This window comes from Gadus morhua, chromosome 1, assembly GCF_902167405.1.
Source record: "Gadus morhua chromosome 1, gadMor3.0, whole genome shotgun sequence".
In the NCBI taxonomy this organism is placed as follows: Eukaryota; Metazoa; Chordata; class Actinopteri; order Gadiformes; family Gadidae; genus Gadus; species Gadus morhua.
The window spans coordinates 16,766,009-16,778,073 of NC_044048.1; the positions used below are offsets into that span (position 1 = coordinate 16,766,009).

At 41.9% G+C, this 12,065-nt stretch overlaps 3 protein-coding genes across 6 annotated transcripts; 2 read left to right on the forward strand and 1 right to left on the reverse strand.

Annotated features, from left to right (window-relative positions):
- Position 1: 1 nt before the first annotated feature.
- mbd4 (methyl-CpG binding domain protein 4) lies at positions 2 to 2,802 on the forward strand. 2 transcript variants are annotated; one of them, XM_030353485.1, is made up of 8 exons: positions 2 to 147; positions 343 to 554; positions 667 to 1,478; positions 1,598 to 1,663; positions 1,807 to 1,941; positions 2,062 to 2,211; positions 2,313 to 2,416; positions 2,515 to 2,802. In XM_030353485.1, exons 2-8 carry the CDS (start codon positions 367 to 369, stop codon positions 2,587 to 2,589), a joined length of 1,530 nt encoding a protein of 509 aa, XP_030209345.1. In that variant the 5' UTR covers positions 2 to 147; positions 343 to 366; the 3' UTR covers positions 2,590 to 2,802. The 2 variants fall into 2 exon arrangements, with proteins under 2 accessions (XP_030209345.1, XP_030209341.1); XM_030353481.1 differs by having other exon boundaries at positions 2 to 554.
- A 102-nt stretch (positions 2,803 to 2,904) lies between these two features.
- Positions 2,905 to 5,560, forward strand: LOC115541681 (uncharacterized). 2 transcript variants are annotated; one of them, XM_030353530.1, is made up of 6 exons: positions 2,905 to 3,317; positions 3,421 to 3,557; positions 3,659 to 3,786; positions 3,926 to 3,985; positions 4,183 to 4,372; positions 4,612 to 5,560. In XM_030353530.1, exons 1-6 carry the CDS (start codon positions 3,191 to 3,193, stop codon positions 4,720 to 4,722), a joined length of 753 nt encoding a protein of 250 aa, XP_030209390.1. In that variant the 5' UTR covers positions 2,905 to 3,190; the 3' UTR covers positions 4,723 to 5,560. The 2 variants fall into 2 exon arrangements, with proteins under 2 accessions (XP_030209390.1, XP_030209392.1); XM_030353532.1 differs by having other exon boundaries at positions 3,424 to 3,557.
- On the reverse strand, positions 4,975 to 12,025 carry creld1b (CRELD disulfide isomerase 1b). Of its 2 annotated transcripts, none has more exons than XM_030353503.1 (11): positions 11,930 to 12,025; positions 9,679 to 9,805; positions 8,779 to 8,861; positions 8,504 to 8,614; positions 8,284 to 8,375; positions 7,953 to 8,132; positions 7,744 to 7,839; positions 7,549 to 7,632; positions 7,102 to 7,197; positions 6,862 to 7,002; positions 4,975 to 6,356 (listed from the first exon to the last, which is right to left on the reverse strand). In XM_030353503.1, the coding sequence occupies exons 2-11, from the start codon at positions 9,793 to 9,795 to the stop codon at positions 6,136 to 6,138; spliced, it is 1,221 nt and encodes a 406-aa protein (XP_030209363.1). In that variant the 5' UTR covers positions 9,796 to 9,805; positions 11,930 to 12,025; the 3' UTR covers positions 4,975 to 6,135. The 2 variants fall into 2 exon arrangements, with proteins under 2 accessions (XP_030209363.1, XP_030209355.1); XM_030353495.1 differs by having other exon boundaries at positions 11,806 to 12,021.
- Between the last annotated feature and the right edge of the window lie 40 nt (positions 12,026 to 12,065).

Here is a 12,065-nt window from a genome sequence, read left to right on the forward strand (position 1 = left end):
TGTGCTTCCTGTGTTTTGATCGGCGCGCGTAGCAAGTCGACGTCAGGGTTGTTTACAGAATGTAAGGAAAGAGCAAAGCAAAGCTATTTTCTGCTCACAGCACCATGAAACATCCCATTGTCAAATGTCAGAGCTGAGGAGATTGAGGTAGGCATGCGTTCGGATGTAACTGCATTATAATTTCGCATTCACAACTAGATACCTAGTTCTTGCATTGTTAGGATGTTCGATATTCGATCTGGGATTCTGAGCAGTCTACTTTTCCCATCAATCGATAGATACCATTAAGATGCCTAAATAAATGACAGCCCTATCTTTATTATATACCCCTGTTAAAACCAGGAATATAAACAATACATAACTGCAATGGATCATCCAATGGCTACATGCAATAGTCAGTTGGACAGTGACACAAATAGAGAAATTATAAATATTCAGACAGACAAGGATGAATCATCATCACATACTTTGAGAATGCCTACTGGCTGGACAAGATTAGTGAAACAACGGAAAGCAGGCAAGACAGCAGGCAAAATGGACGTCTACATTACAAGGTAATTAAATTGGTTCAGATCACATGCATCTATCTAGATGCATGTTAAAAAAAAATCAATAGAAGATTACAGCTAATAACCTTAAAATAATAATTTACATCTACTCCTACAGTTCCCAAGGGAAGACATTCCGGTCCAAAGCATCTTTGCAAGCTTTCCTTCTGAAAGATGGAGAAGGAGGTTTACATGCAGACCTCTTTGATTTTAGCACCTCTCAGGATGGGGTGAGACACACATCTCTGGCTGTTCCCGTGGATAAGAGGCAGAGAAGAGGAAAGCTGGCAACAGGTGCCAAAAAGCTGGAAATTAAATCAGAAAGTTTGACTGAATTGTCAGATCTGCTTCCAAGTAAAATGGACAGAAAGAAATCGTCCCCGACCAGAACTGAACATCAAAAAGCCTTTGCATCCAAGCAGACTTTGGACGTCTCGCCTATAATCAAAGAGCAGATCGTAGAAAAGGCAGAGAAAGTTGACATTGGTACTGTGAAAAACATGCAGGTATTTTCAAGGGGAGGGCGGTGTGATACTATGAACGCCGGGGAATGTTTAACGCAGTCTGTGTCTTTAACATCGTTGGGGGATTCTCAACCGGAAAGTAACCTAAGGGGTCGGCTGAGGGAGAAGCTCTTCAAACCGTCTGCTGCTCTGACAAGCCAAGCAAACACCTGGCAGAGGCCGGAGAATACACAGCCAGGCCCCCCGCCTCTGGCTATCATTGTGACTGTTGATGCGGCCGGCCAGAGAGTGAGTGAAGCTGAGGCCGAGCAAGGAAGGTATGAGGAAAAGATTCCAGTTGAAGAAGAGCTGAAAACTCTTTCTGAGTTCCAATGTGCTAATAGGGAGAATGAGAATGTCAAGGAGGAAGGGTCCTTGTCACCTGACACGCCTGATGAATGCTGTTCACCAGCAAGAGAACGCCAGAGTATGTATGTTTTATGCATGAGTTATGTTTTTGCGCATGTCACGATTTGATATGCATATACTGGTGGCATTAAAAGCATACCTGCATGAGGATGATTCTTGTTGTATGTATTTAAACAGAGTCCACAACCTTGGGTGACAAACGAAAGACCAGCCCCTATTTCAGCGGTAAATCACGAAGAGACGGTAATTGTTACTGAATAAATATATGCAAATAACATAATTGACAATACTAATGTCAATATCAGATGTTTTTTATTTCCGTATTTTATTTTTGTATCTATTTTTTTTAAACAACATTGTGATTTCCCTGTCTTCTCATATTGTAGTTCTCAGCCCACCAAGGAGAAAAGCTTTCAAGAAGTGGACCCCCCCACGCTCCCCATTTTACCTGGTGCAGGAAACCCTTTTTCACAACCCCTGGAAGCTGCTCGTGGCCACCATATTTTTAAACAAGACCAGTGGTGAGTGGATAAATACGGGCAGACAGACAATAAACGCATTAATCATGTAGTACTAGTTCAATTATGTTTAAAAGTCAGACGATATTGGGTTGATGTATGATCTTTATTATTTACCTTAAGGAAAAGTGGCCATTCCGGTTCTTTGGCAGTTCTTTGAGCATTACCCATCTGCTGAAATAACTAAAGATGCAAATTGGAAGTCTATTTCTGAACTTCTGAAGCCACTTGGATTGTATGAGATCAGAGCCAAAATAATAATTCGCTTTTCAGGTAAAGCTTTTACAATTTTCCCACCGTCAAACTGTTTCATGCTAAATATTGATCAAACACATGTGGTCACACTACTGATCCATGTGCTTTTTCTATTACAGAGGAATATCTCAGTAAACAGTGGCGCTATCCAATTGAACTACATGGCATAGGAAAATACGGCAACGATTCCTACAGGATCTTCTGTGTGGAAGAATGGAGAAAGGTACCAAAGATTGTTTTATTACCAGCGGTTTACATTGTCATTGTACAAAATAACTTTCTTAAATCACACGTATGGATTGTTTTGTCGTAATATCTAAGGTCACCCCTCAAGATCACAAGCTGAATAGATACCATGCCTGGCTGGTTGAAAACCACAAGGAGCTGGGCATATGAGGCGGCACAAAGAAACTGCTCAGTGTTTTAATTTCAAAGCGACAATCATTATTCCCCATATTGAATACCCACTCTGACTATAGAACCATGTTAAAAAGTTTTAATGTTAGAAGAGTGAGTTGCTTCAAGTTAACAGGTGCAATGATCCTGCTTCCTTAAATGCTAAAGTAAATTATGTTGAATAAAGTATGTTGAATAAAGTATTTATTAATATCCTGATGTTGTGATGTGTATTTAACCCCCCGAACCCCATTTTTTCTTACTCCATCCATCCAGTATATGTCTCTATTGGTAGATGCCGACCTAATCACACAGTCTCCTACTCACACAGTAGTCTGTTGTTTTTGCTGGAGTCTAGAGTTTTTTGTCTGTCCTTTGTCAGAGGCTATTCAACTTAAAGTCCACCCTGCTTACTGCTAACAATGGGGCTGGAGGTAAAGTGGTAAAGTGTGTATCTCCAAGGCAACTGTTGCCAATGCAAAACACTCAAGGACAACATTCCGCTTAACAAACACAGGATTAACTAGTACTGTATGGACTGGGATTATATGTATTTATTTTTCATTCATCCATTATAGGCTGCACCAGCCGTTTTCTTGGGATGTATGACGATGTAGGGTTCAAAAACGAGAATAGAGAGAGAGAGTTGGAACGCCTGCTAGAAATGGAAAGAATGAAACTTTACCGACTGAGGGACACAGCCGGCTTCAACTTCACCATGAAACTACGTAAGGAAAAAAAACGTTTCAGCTGCATTTGAATGAGTTGAATCTCTGTTTAGATCGTTTTAACTTTGTATCAGTTGACCGTGCGCTGTTTACATCACCGTAGCAGGCATTCGCTTGGCCTCCACTCCGGTGATTATTCCTCACAGCTCACCTCCCTCTCGCCAGAGTCGTTGCCTGATGGTCACGTCTTTGGCGTTGCCAAAGATCTCACATGTGACCCAGTCCTGGAAAGACTTTCAGGTGAATTGAATAGGTCGACCACCAGGCTGAAAACTACAATGCATTACTACTACAGCCTTCTCGATTAAAGATCAATTATTTAGATAATGCTTGGTCTCCAGAGCCTTCACAGGCTGAACCCTCTGCATCCCCCGCTGGTCCCTAAACGCACCGTATGCCTGGAGACGTTGGCTGTCCACCACCACAATCAGCAGAGGTCCCTCTGCATGCAGAGGAAGGAACACTACACGTGAGACAGTCTGTCTTTGAACTGCTCTAATCCAGTCTGATTGTCAGGCGAAAGTTAAAAGGGAGAGAACAGCTTTGCTTTCTTTGAAAATAGGAGTATGAGTCAGTGATAAACGTCACCTCTTTTCCTGTTCTGACAGGTATCATCAAGGGTGGCGGAGACCTTTCTATGGCACCAGCAGTGAGAGAGAGGATTATCGGTATAAAATAGTCCCCCCCCATTGATTCAACAAGCCTCGGGGTCGTCTTTCATCGTAGGCCTACACCTGCCATGTGTTCCCTACTGCAAATAACAATACAATACCTACCGACCCTGTGACACCACCGTTCCACTGAAATTCTATCTTTCACTGTTTACTGATGGGGAAGAAAACTGAATGTGCTGTCCTTTCACCAGGAAAGAGATACGAGAGCAGCTGAAAAAGCAGATAGAGGAGAAAGGGGTTCGGTCGAGGCTGCAGCTGGCCAGTAAAGTGATGGAGGCTGACTACATGCGCGATGAGGAGCGCCGCGCTGTGACCAGAGACAGAGAGGAGTGCATCAAACACAACAGAGCGATGACGCTTTACCGAGATGAGAATAAGAAGGTATAAACACTTATATCTCAATGATCATCAACACACGCTTACGATCACAAAATAATTCCTGCACCGGGAAGTAGAAAATTATTCCAATTTCACTTAAGGTTGCTGTAAGGGAATTAACCGACTTCTCCACTGTGTGTGTGTGTGTGTGTGTGTGTGTGTGTGTGTGTGTGTGTGTGTGTGTGTGTGTGTGTGTGTGTGTGTGTGTGTGTGTGTGTGTGTGTGTGTGTGTGTGTGTGTAGCTAATGGAGCAGACATGGAGAGACAGAGCACTAACCCGATCCCTCGGGGCTCTGGAGGAGAGGGAACTACTGCGCTTAAACCCCATTAACTGGAGTGGAACACTGAAATAGACTGAACCTCAACACATCCACTCTGATCGAGATGCATCTTTTTGGCAGATGGGACAGACTGTGTAATTGCTAATGGGTGGGTTATATTACCCCATTATAATTGGACACAATGAGACCACACTCCAAGTCTCATTCTCCACAGTGCTGGGTAATTGCATGATAACGTTTAGATTTTAATAGAATCAGTTTGTTTTTTGAGGATTTTCCGAGTTCATTGATAAATTGAGAAACCATTATAGAGAATTTCTCAGATTATGTTTAAAGATTTTATTGAAAGTGCAAAAAAAGGAAATATTTTAGGAAGAAATGAGTCAAAGCTATTTAATTAAATGGGAAATAATAGTTAGCAAATTATGTTTTTGCAGCAGGGAAGTGAGCCTTCTAGTCTAATAAAGTGGGGGGGAATCACAATCAACCAAATAGCTTGATGGTTTCTAAAAGTCATGGCTCACATAATTCCGTAAAATAAAAAAAGAAAGCAGAACATTTGAAAACATATCACAGTATTAAATTCCCCCCAAAAAATATTCTTTGAAACCAATGTCCAGGAAATAAAATAGAGTTTATGTCTTGCATTAAGGAGTGCAAATACATTTCTAAAACACACGTAACCACTTTAGTGTTAGAGCTCATCTGGCAGTTTGACAAATAAATTAAATGAACATGCAGCAGTCGATTCTCGTCCTGAAAAACAGATAATAAATAAACAGACTAAGTCATTGAAGTAACTTTTCACATGCATTCATAAAAAAAAAATCAAGTTAAAACAATGGAAATTAATAAAACAGTTCTTCATAATGGATGGATTCCAGAGTATTTCAAGGAGCTTGCTTTGAAATGATAAAGGCTCAACCCCACCCAAGCAGCAGGCCTACATAGTGCAACACCTTACCCAGCAACACCATATCAATAGCTCTACCATTCATTCTGAGAAAGCTTCGGTTTAAAAGCATACAGCCAAATTAAATAACAATAGGATAGACATGATAAATGCTCCGGACGTTCATATTATGTGAATAAATAACTTTCTTTCTTGTGCAATATTTTCCCACAGATGTAAAATGAAAATGCATAATAAATGTGTGACAATCAGTGGTGGTGTAATTGATTTCTTGACCCCTGCTTTTTGCAATGTTGAGGTAGGGGATCAAGTTCAATTCCATCATTTCATTGCATTGCGGTCGTTGCCAAGTACTCCTCCAATGCTCGCGGCTACATAGATATATTCCCCTGCATAGCCTGAGTTTTTGATTCAAAATTATCAGTCCTGTATTTCTAACAGCAGTCCAGGCAGCATTCAAGTAACTTCCCAACCGGAAAGGAGAATTCTGATTGGCTAGTACTTCGGGAGTCACCTTTACCTCTTGCCTGGTTAGCATTCCCATGTTTCCTTTATCTAACCCAGGGCTAGGACTAGCGTCCCTTCAGAAAGCCGTCAAGCATGTAATCTCCCTTTTCAGTGAACCAGTAGCCAGCCATCGCCGCCACGCCTCCGATGAAGATGGCAGTAAAGACCATGTCTCCCTTGGCGGCAAGTGTCGCCAGCGCACATATCACCACGCCAAAAAACATCTGCTGCAGCACCAGCACCTCGTCTTCAGTCATATCGTCGAAGAGACCTTTCTCTGGTCCCGCTGGGAAAGTAGACATTACCAAGTTAACAGGGGCTTTCTTAAAATGCTAGTTCTTTGTTTGTTGTTGTTGAATTTTTAAGTTGATGTTAAAGCTGGAGGCAATTTGTTGAGATGTATGATCACCGAAATGTATGATGAAGAAATAAAATAACTAAGTGAATCTAGCTAATGATGGGGGGGATGGGTATCTCACCACTAGGATACTATAAGAAATGTAATGGCGCAAGACATTCAGTGATTACATTTTATTCTCTAAGGTCAGATATGCATGTGCCCCGGCAAAGAAGTTCTACCAATGATGTCTTTTCGATTCATATAGCCATTCTTATTTTCTTTCACTTTTGGTTGTGCGGCAATCTAAATTTGTTACCCCAGATTTTGAGTGTATGGTTGCTTGGATATTGTTCTTGGATGCACTTGGATGGATAAAAGCGTCTTCCCAATGGCTAGCAGCAAATGTACCAATGTTTTGTGTCTGCCAGTGCATATTACGACTAGTACTTACTGGGTAGCTTGTTCTCCACACAGATGCTGTCTCGTCGGATAAAGCCCTGAGCGCAATCACAGTGGAAGGAGCCCTCCTCGTTGGTACATGCCTCGTTCAGCCCCGGACACGCTATCGCCCGTTCGCTACACTCGTCTATGTCTGCAAGAGAGGAGGAGGCAGGAGAAGATGCACGTTTATCAGGGGGCATACTGAAATATTGAGGAATAGATGTGGATCAATTAATATTTTGTCACCTACCAATACATTTGGATCCTCTGAGCCTGTAACCGCGGGCACACTTCTTACAGCGGGCCGGCCCGCTTCCCATGCAGCCCACACATGCCTGGTCACAGCCTGAATACAGAGAATATTATACAGATATTTCAAAAACGAATTTGTGTTGTTATTTAATGTTGTCATAATAAGATTCCCTTCTGAGTATATAATTTTAAAAGCTTACAAATTTCATTTAATTTGTACAGTTATTGTCTCTATACAAATACGGTCTAATACTGAGCAGAGCTGGCATGATAAAGAAAGAACAAAAGATACATTGTTTTGCCTTCAAAATAACATTGCAATCAATTCTCAGGTCATGTCATCTTGTAAACATGACATTCCTGACCTGTGCTTCAGGAAACCAGTTACTTGACAGCGTGGCTGACAGGTGTGAGTCAGTAAGGTGTGTGCGGCACGAGAGCTCACCTCTGCACTCGTACGACCCATCGGTGTTGTGACAGTAGGTATTTGTGGGGCAGCGCGCCAACTCGGTGCCACATTCATCAGTGTCTAAAGGAGACGATGAGGGCAAGGTAAACAACCTGTGCCACTTCTGACAAGACAGGTTAGCGCTGAAAATACGCGGGTGAAAAACGAGGAGGGGAAAGAGACCACACTCACCTATACACTTGTTGTCGTGGAGGATCCAGCCTGGTTTACAATTCAGGCATTTGTAATCCTGTGGCCCCAAGCATTTATTACATGAATGGTAGCAGGCTACAGAGGGAGAGAGAGAGAGAGGATAAGTCTTACAAGCAGTGCAGAACACATCGACAGATAAGGAGGCCGTCTTGGATCCTGAGGGAGGGGGGGCTGGGGGGGTTAGTCACCTGCACAAGCTGCCGTGCTGTGATTAGAGCTCTTCTCTCTGTAGTAGCCATCCCCACAGTTCTGGCACAGCTGGCCCGAGTATCCCGGGTCACAGACACACCCTCCGTCCCCCAGACGGGTGCCCTCGCCTTCACAGCGGCCCAGGCCTCCGCACACTCCCCCCGGACCGGAGAGACACTCTGCCATGCAGGAAATCACACACACACACACACACACATTTATTACTTTTATTATAACAATTTGTGCAGAGATTGAGAACTTTGATTAAAGTGGATCTATGCAGTTACTGAAAAAAAAGATACAATAATATAGCATGTGTTTTTGTGGAACCTTTGCACTGAGGTCCATAGCGTCCTGGTGGACAACAGAGTCTCAGTTCCTCGATGCACAGCCAATCAAAAAGGTCGGGGGCCTCCTGCTGTCTACAAACAGAAGGACCGTCATTGCAGGTCATATGTGTTGAGTGCACAGTGATACGTGCACAGCATCAATATCAGAAGCGCTGCATCCACGTCATCAAGAGAGGTAGAGAACACACAGCATGGCCTACCTGTGGAACCACCACGTCTCCACCTGGTCCTCGATCTGCTCCAGCAGCTGGTTACATTCAAAGTCAGTCTTCTCACATGCACTTTCGACAATCTCGAGCAGCCTGGTCTCACTGAAACACGGACAGCACAACATAGACTCAGACATCACAGCGCATGTGAAACCAACAAAACTAAAATAAACTGTCACAAAACAAAACAAAACATGTGTTTGACGGAGGTCCTTAAATGTGTCCACTTAACAAAGTAATGTTGAGGGAGTAGACCTCTCTCTTACCTGCGTGCATATTTAGCTAGCTTCTCCTCCTCCCACGCTGTGTTGCCACCGCCAAAGTTCTTACTGGACGTTACTTCCAAGCCCTGAGGAAAGTCAAAAGGAGGTTGAGTAGAAAAGTAGAAAATCACGTGCGAGATCAAAATGTATCATACAAAAATCTTTTGGCCAAACCACAGTGATTCGGACCTATGAGGAACTACAGGATGGACGGTGATAGACAATTGGTCCCTCCAGTGACAGTAAAATATTTCTTATAAGGTGTACAACTTCCTTTCTTTGTAACGAACCATCTTGTGCGTCAAGTAAGGGCAAAGGTGAACCAGAATACAGGGCTGATAGGAAGTGAAATTATCTGTGCCTGAAATCATCAAATACATTCGAAGACACCAGAGAATTGCCTTTCTTGACAACAATAAAAGGAGCGGAACTCGCACACAATGTAGCCGATGCAACAATACGTTTTTATTGCATAAAAGTGTAAGGCGCTACCCAAAGTGCGTGCAAAACATTTTGAGTCCCATTCAGACCATCCTCAGTGCAATCATACAAAGGTAAAGGACTTCCTTATATAGACTACGCTTAGTTGGTGGCAGACATGTCAATCAAAAGGTCAGGTAGGTTGATGTGTTGACTAGACATTTTAAAAAGGCACCGCTCACCTATTTTCACTTTTCTTGACAATATACATGTCCGAGCTCAAGCCTTAATTCAGGCACCACGCCTGAACTCTATCAGGCCTATAAAAGGATTTCTAGAGAAATTTTCTCACGATGGATTTACTGATGGATTGCCCCGTTTAACACTTGACAAGTATTTGTAGTTTAGATTTTTTTTTTTTTAAATACCTGCATTAGAAATGTTATATAGTGCAGGTTTGAAGAAGATGGAAAGATGAGTTACCTTAATGAAGCTGTCAGTAAGTTTGTGGCAGGTCTGGCATGGTGCCGTCTCTACTCTAACCACAGATAGTTCCCAGACGAGTACCAGTAAAGGCAGCGAAGACCAGTCACACCACATCGCTCCTTTCCTGTTGGGGAAGTCACATCAAGGCATTTAACAAACCCAAGCATACCATTACTGGGCATAGAAAACTAAGACTTTCTTTATAGAATGAAACAATATGTTGTTTATGTGAACATAAAAAAATGTGTTTCCTTCTTATTCAAAGTTTGGTGACTGCCCTATTTAAAAGTATTAAATCTTGTATGAAAAGAAAGTGAGAAGCGCTGAGTATCAATACTAGACAATCAGACCACATTTTCAACATTCAACAAAACATTTTTTCTAACCAAGTGTGATAAGTCATTGACATGATGTTCTGTCACTTTCTGTCAGTATTTTTCTAAATACCTCATTCAGATAGGTTTTTGAAAATTCCCATATCAAAACACTATTGATGGACTATTAGAAATAAATATAAAGAAAAGAGAAGCAGTGTGTCGAGTCGACTCTAGTCCGGTTATACAACTCACTAGTTATAAACCGATGAATAGTTAGAAACAATTGTTTTTATTAGTTAACAGACTTTCCTCATTAGTTGAAATATGTTTGTTATTATAATTGGAGGTGTCAACGAATGAGCAGAGCCGGACAGTAACGGAGTACATTTACTTGAGTACAGTACTTAAGTACAATTTTGAGGGATCTGTACTTTACTCAAGTATCATTTTTTGGGAGTACTCATGACTTTACTCAAGTACATTTGAGAGGCAAATATTGTACTCTTTACTCCTTTACATTTCTATCCATAACCGTGAGTACCCGTTACTCCTTCTGAAAAATAAAAGGAGAAAAGAAAAATCACGGTAACCCTCACTTTGTTGTTTCCCTCTCAAACGTGATTCCCTCTCAAATTGCCTATCAGCAATCACCTTCGCTTTCCGCCAAAGCCAACTCCATGGTCAGAATTAGATGAGACGATTGTTGATTTGATTGATAAAAAAACGGAGAAACTCACACATACATAGAATTGTTAGCTGAATTTTCTTTTCTGATATTGCATATTTATGTAAGCTGAGCAATTGTTTTTATGTTCTTGAGTATACTGTTATACTGTATACTATTGTGCTATTGCCATGGTAAAAAGATGAAAATTACTTGATTTTACTTTCAATTCCTTTTACATTCTCCAAGGTGTTAACATTTTTCATAACTCCATGTAGGACGTTTCTATACATAAATGTAAGCACTGTGGCAGTAGTAATGCAATATTTAGAAAACATACTCTTGTACTCTTGATACTCAAGTACTTTTAAAAACAAGTACTTCAGTACTTTTACTTAAGTAGACATCTGACTGTAGTACTTTTACTTGTACTTGAGTAAAATTTAGCAAGGGGTATCTGTACTTTTACTCAAGTAAGGAAGCTGTGTACTCTGTCCGCCTCTGCGAATGAGTAGGCCTACTGCTATCCGAAATTGATTTGTCATTCATCTGTTGGATGTGACTCCAACAGATTCATCCAGGAGATGTTGACATCACAACGATCCGTCTATTTGCAATTTCGGCGCTAAATCACAAATCCCTTGTGTATCATTCCCTTATCACCCAATGTCCACATTATATAATATTTATCATAGTTCCGGTTAAGAAAACGCCCAAGCAATTTCCGAAGTTACATACATGGGTTTAAAAAAAGGGGACCAAATGTAACTTTGATTTGAGTAGATGCTATCAGAACAGCGCCAGTCCAATATACGTGTATCCCTACGTTGATGTAATTTATATCCACAAATCTCCAACTGAGAAGCGATGGTCGGGGCAAGGGATGTCCTGTTATCAACCACAGAGCCAGCTCAGCATCAGCACCAACAAGCCTATTAGCCTAACCAGCATTACGCTAAGGTCAGGTAGCTGCTAACCTGGGCCGATTATAGCTTGTACAATTCGAATGTTAGCCCGAAAAGGATGTCTACATGTTGTAAATACAATATAATAATCGCATGTTGAAGAGCTGTGTGAGCTATATTTGACACCCATAGTTGATGTTAGCTAGCTCGGTCTCACAACCGGCTAGCCTGCTCGTACCTTGGTGCAAAATGTGCACGTCGTTGAAACAACTGATGGCCAGATTTCACGCCGGTGGGACAATTTCACGTCTCTAGCCAAACCCCCGATCAAAGAATCAAGAGTTTCATGTTATAGCGGGCACCTTCATGAGCAGGAGGGACTCGGAAGGATGATTGGAGCTGGGCTAGATGAACACACAGCTCCTGTTGGGTGGTTGTCCTTGTGTTCCTTGCAGCTGGGCTGCAGCATGATAGGCGCCGCCCAAGTCCGCTGGGGAT

Bases quoted from the DNA above. Each gene is read 5' to 3' on its own strand.
- mbd4 (XM_030353481.1), top strand. From the start codon at position 367: ATGGATCATCCAATGGCTACATGCAATAGTCAGTTGGACAGTGACACA. The intron at 1,479-1,597 runs GTATGTATGTTT...GTATTTAAACAG, and splicing joins ACCAGCAAGAGAACGCCAGA to AGTCCACAACCTTGGGTGAC. The intron at 1,664-1,806 runs GTAATTGTTACT...CTCATATTGTAG, and splicing joins CGGTAAATCACGAAGAGACG to TTCTCAGCCCACCAAGGAGA.
- creld1b (XM_030353503.1), bottom strand. From the start codon at position 9,795: ATGTGGTGTGACTGGTCTTCGCTGCCTTTACTGGTACTCGTCTGGGAA. The intron at 8,862-9,678 runs GTAACTCATCTT...GACTTTCCTCAG, and splicing joins TTACTGACAGCTTCATTAAG to GGCTTGGAAGTAACGTCCAG. The intron at 8,133-8,283 runs GTTCCACAAAAA...CCTGCATGGCAG, and splicing joins CTATGGACCTCAGTGCAAAG to AGTGTCTCTCCGGTCCGGGG.
- LOC115541681 (XM_030353530.1), top strand. From the start codon at position 3,191: ATGTATGACGATGTAGGGTTCAAAAACGAGAATAGAGAGAGAGAGTTG. The intron at 3,787-3,925 runs GTGAGACAGTCT...CTGTTCTGACAG, and splicing joins CAGAGGAAGGAACACTACAC to GTATCATCAAGGGTGGCGGA. The intron at 3,986-4,182 runs GTATAAAATAGT...TCCTTTCACCAG, and splicing joins AGTGAGAGAGAGGATTATCG to GAAAGAGATACGAGAGCAGC.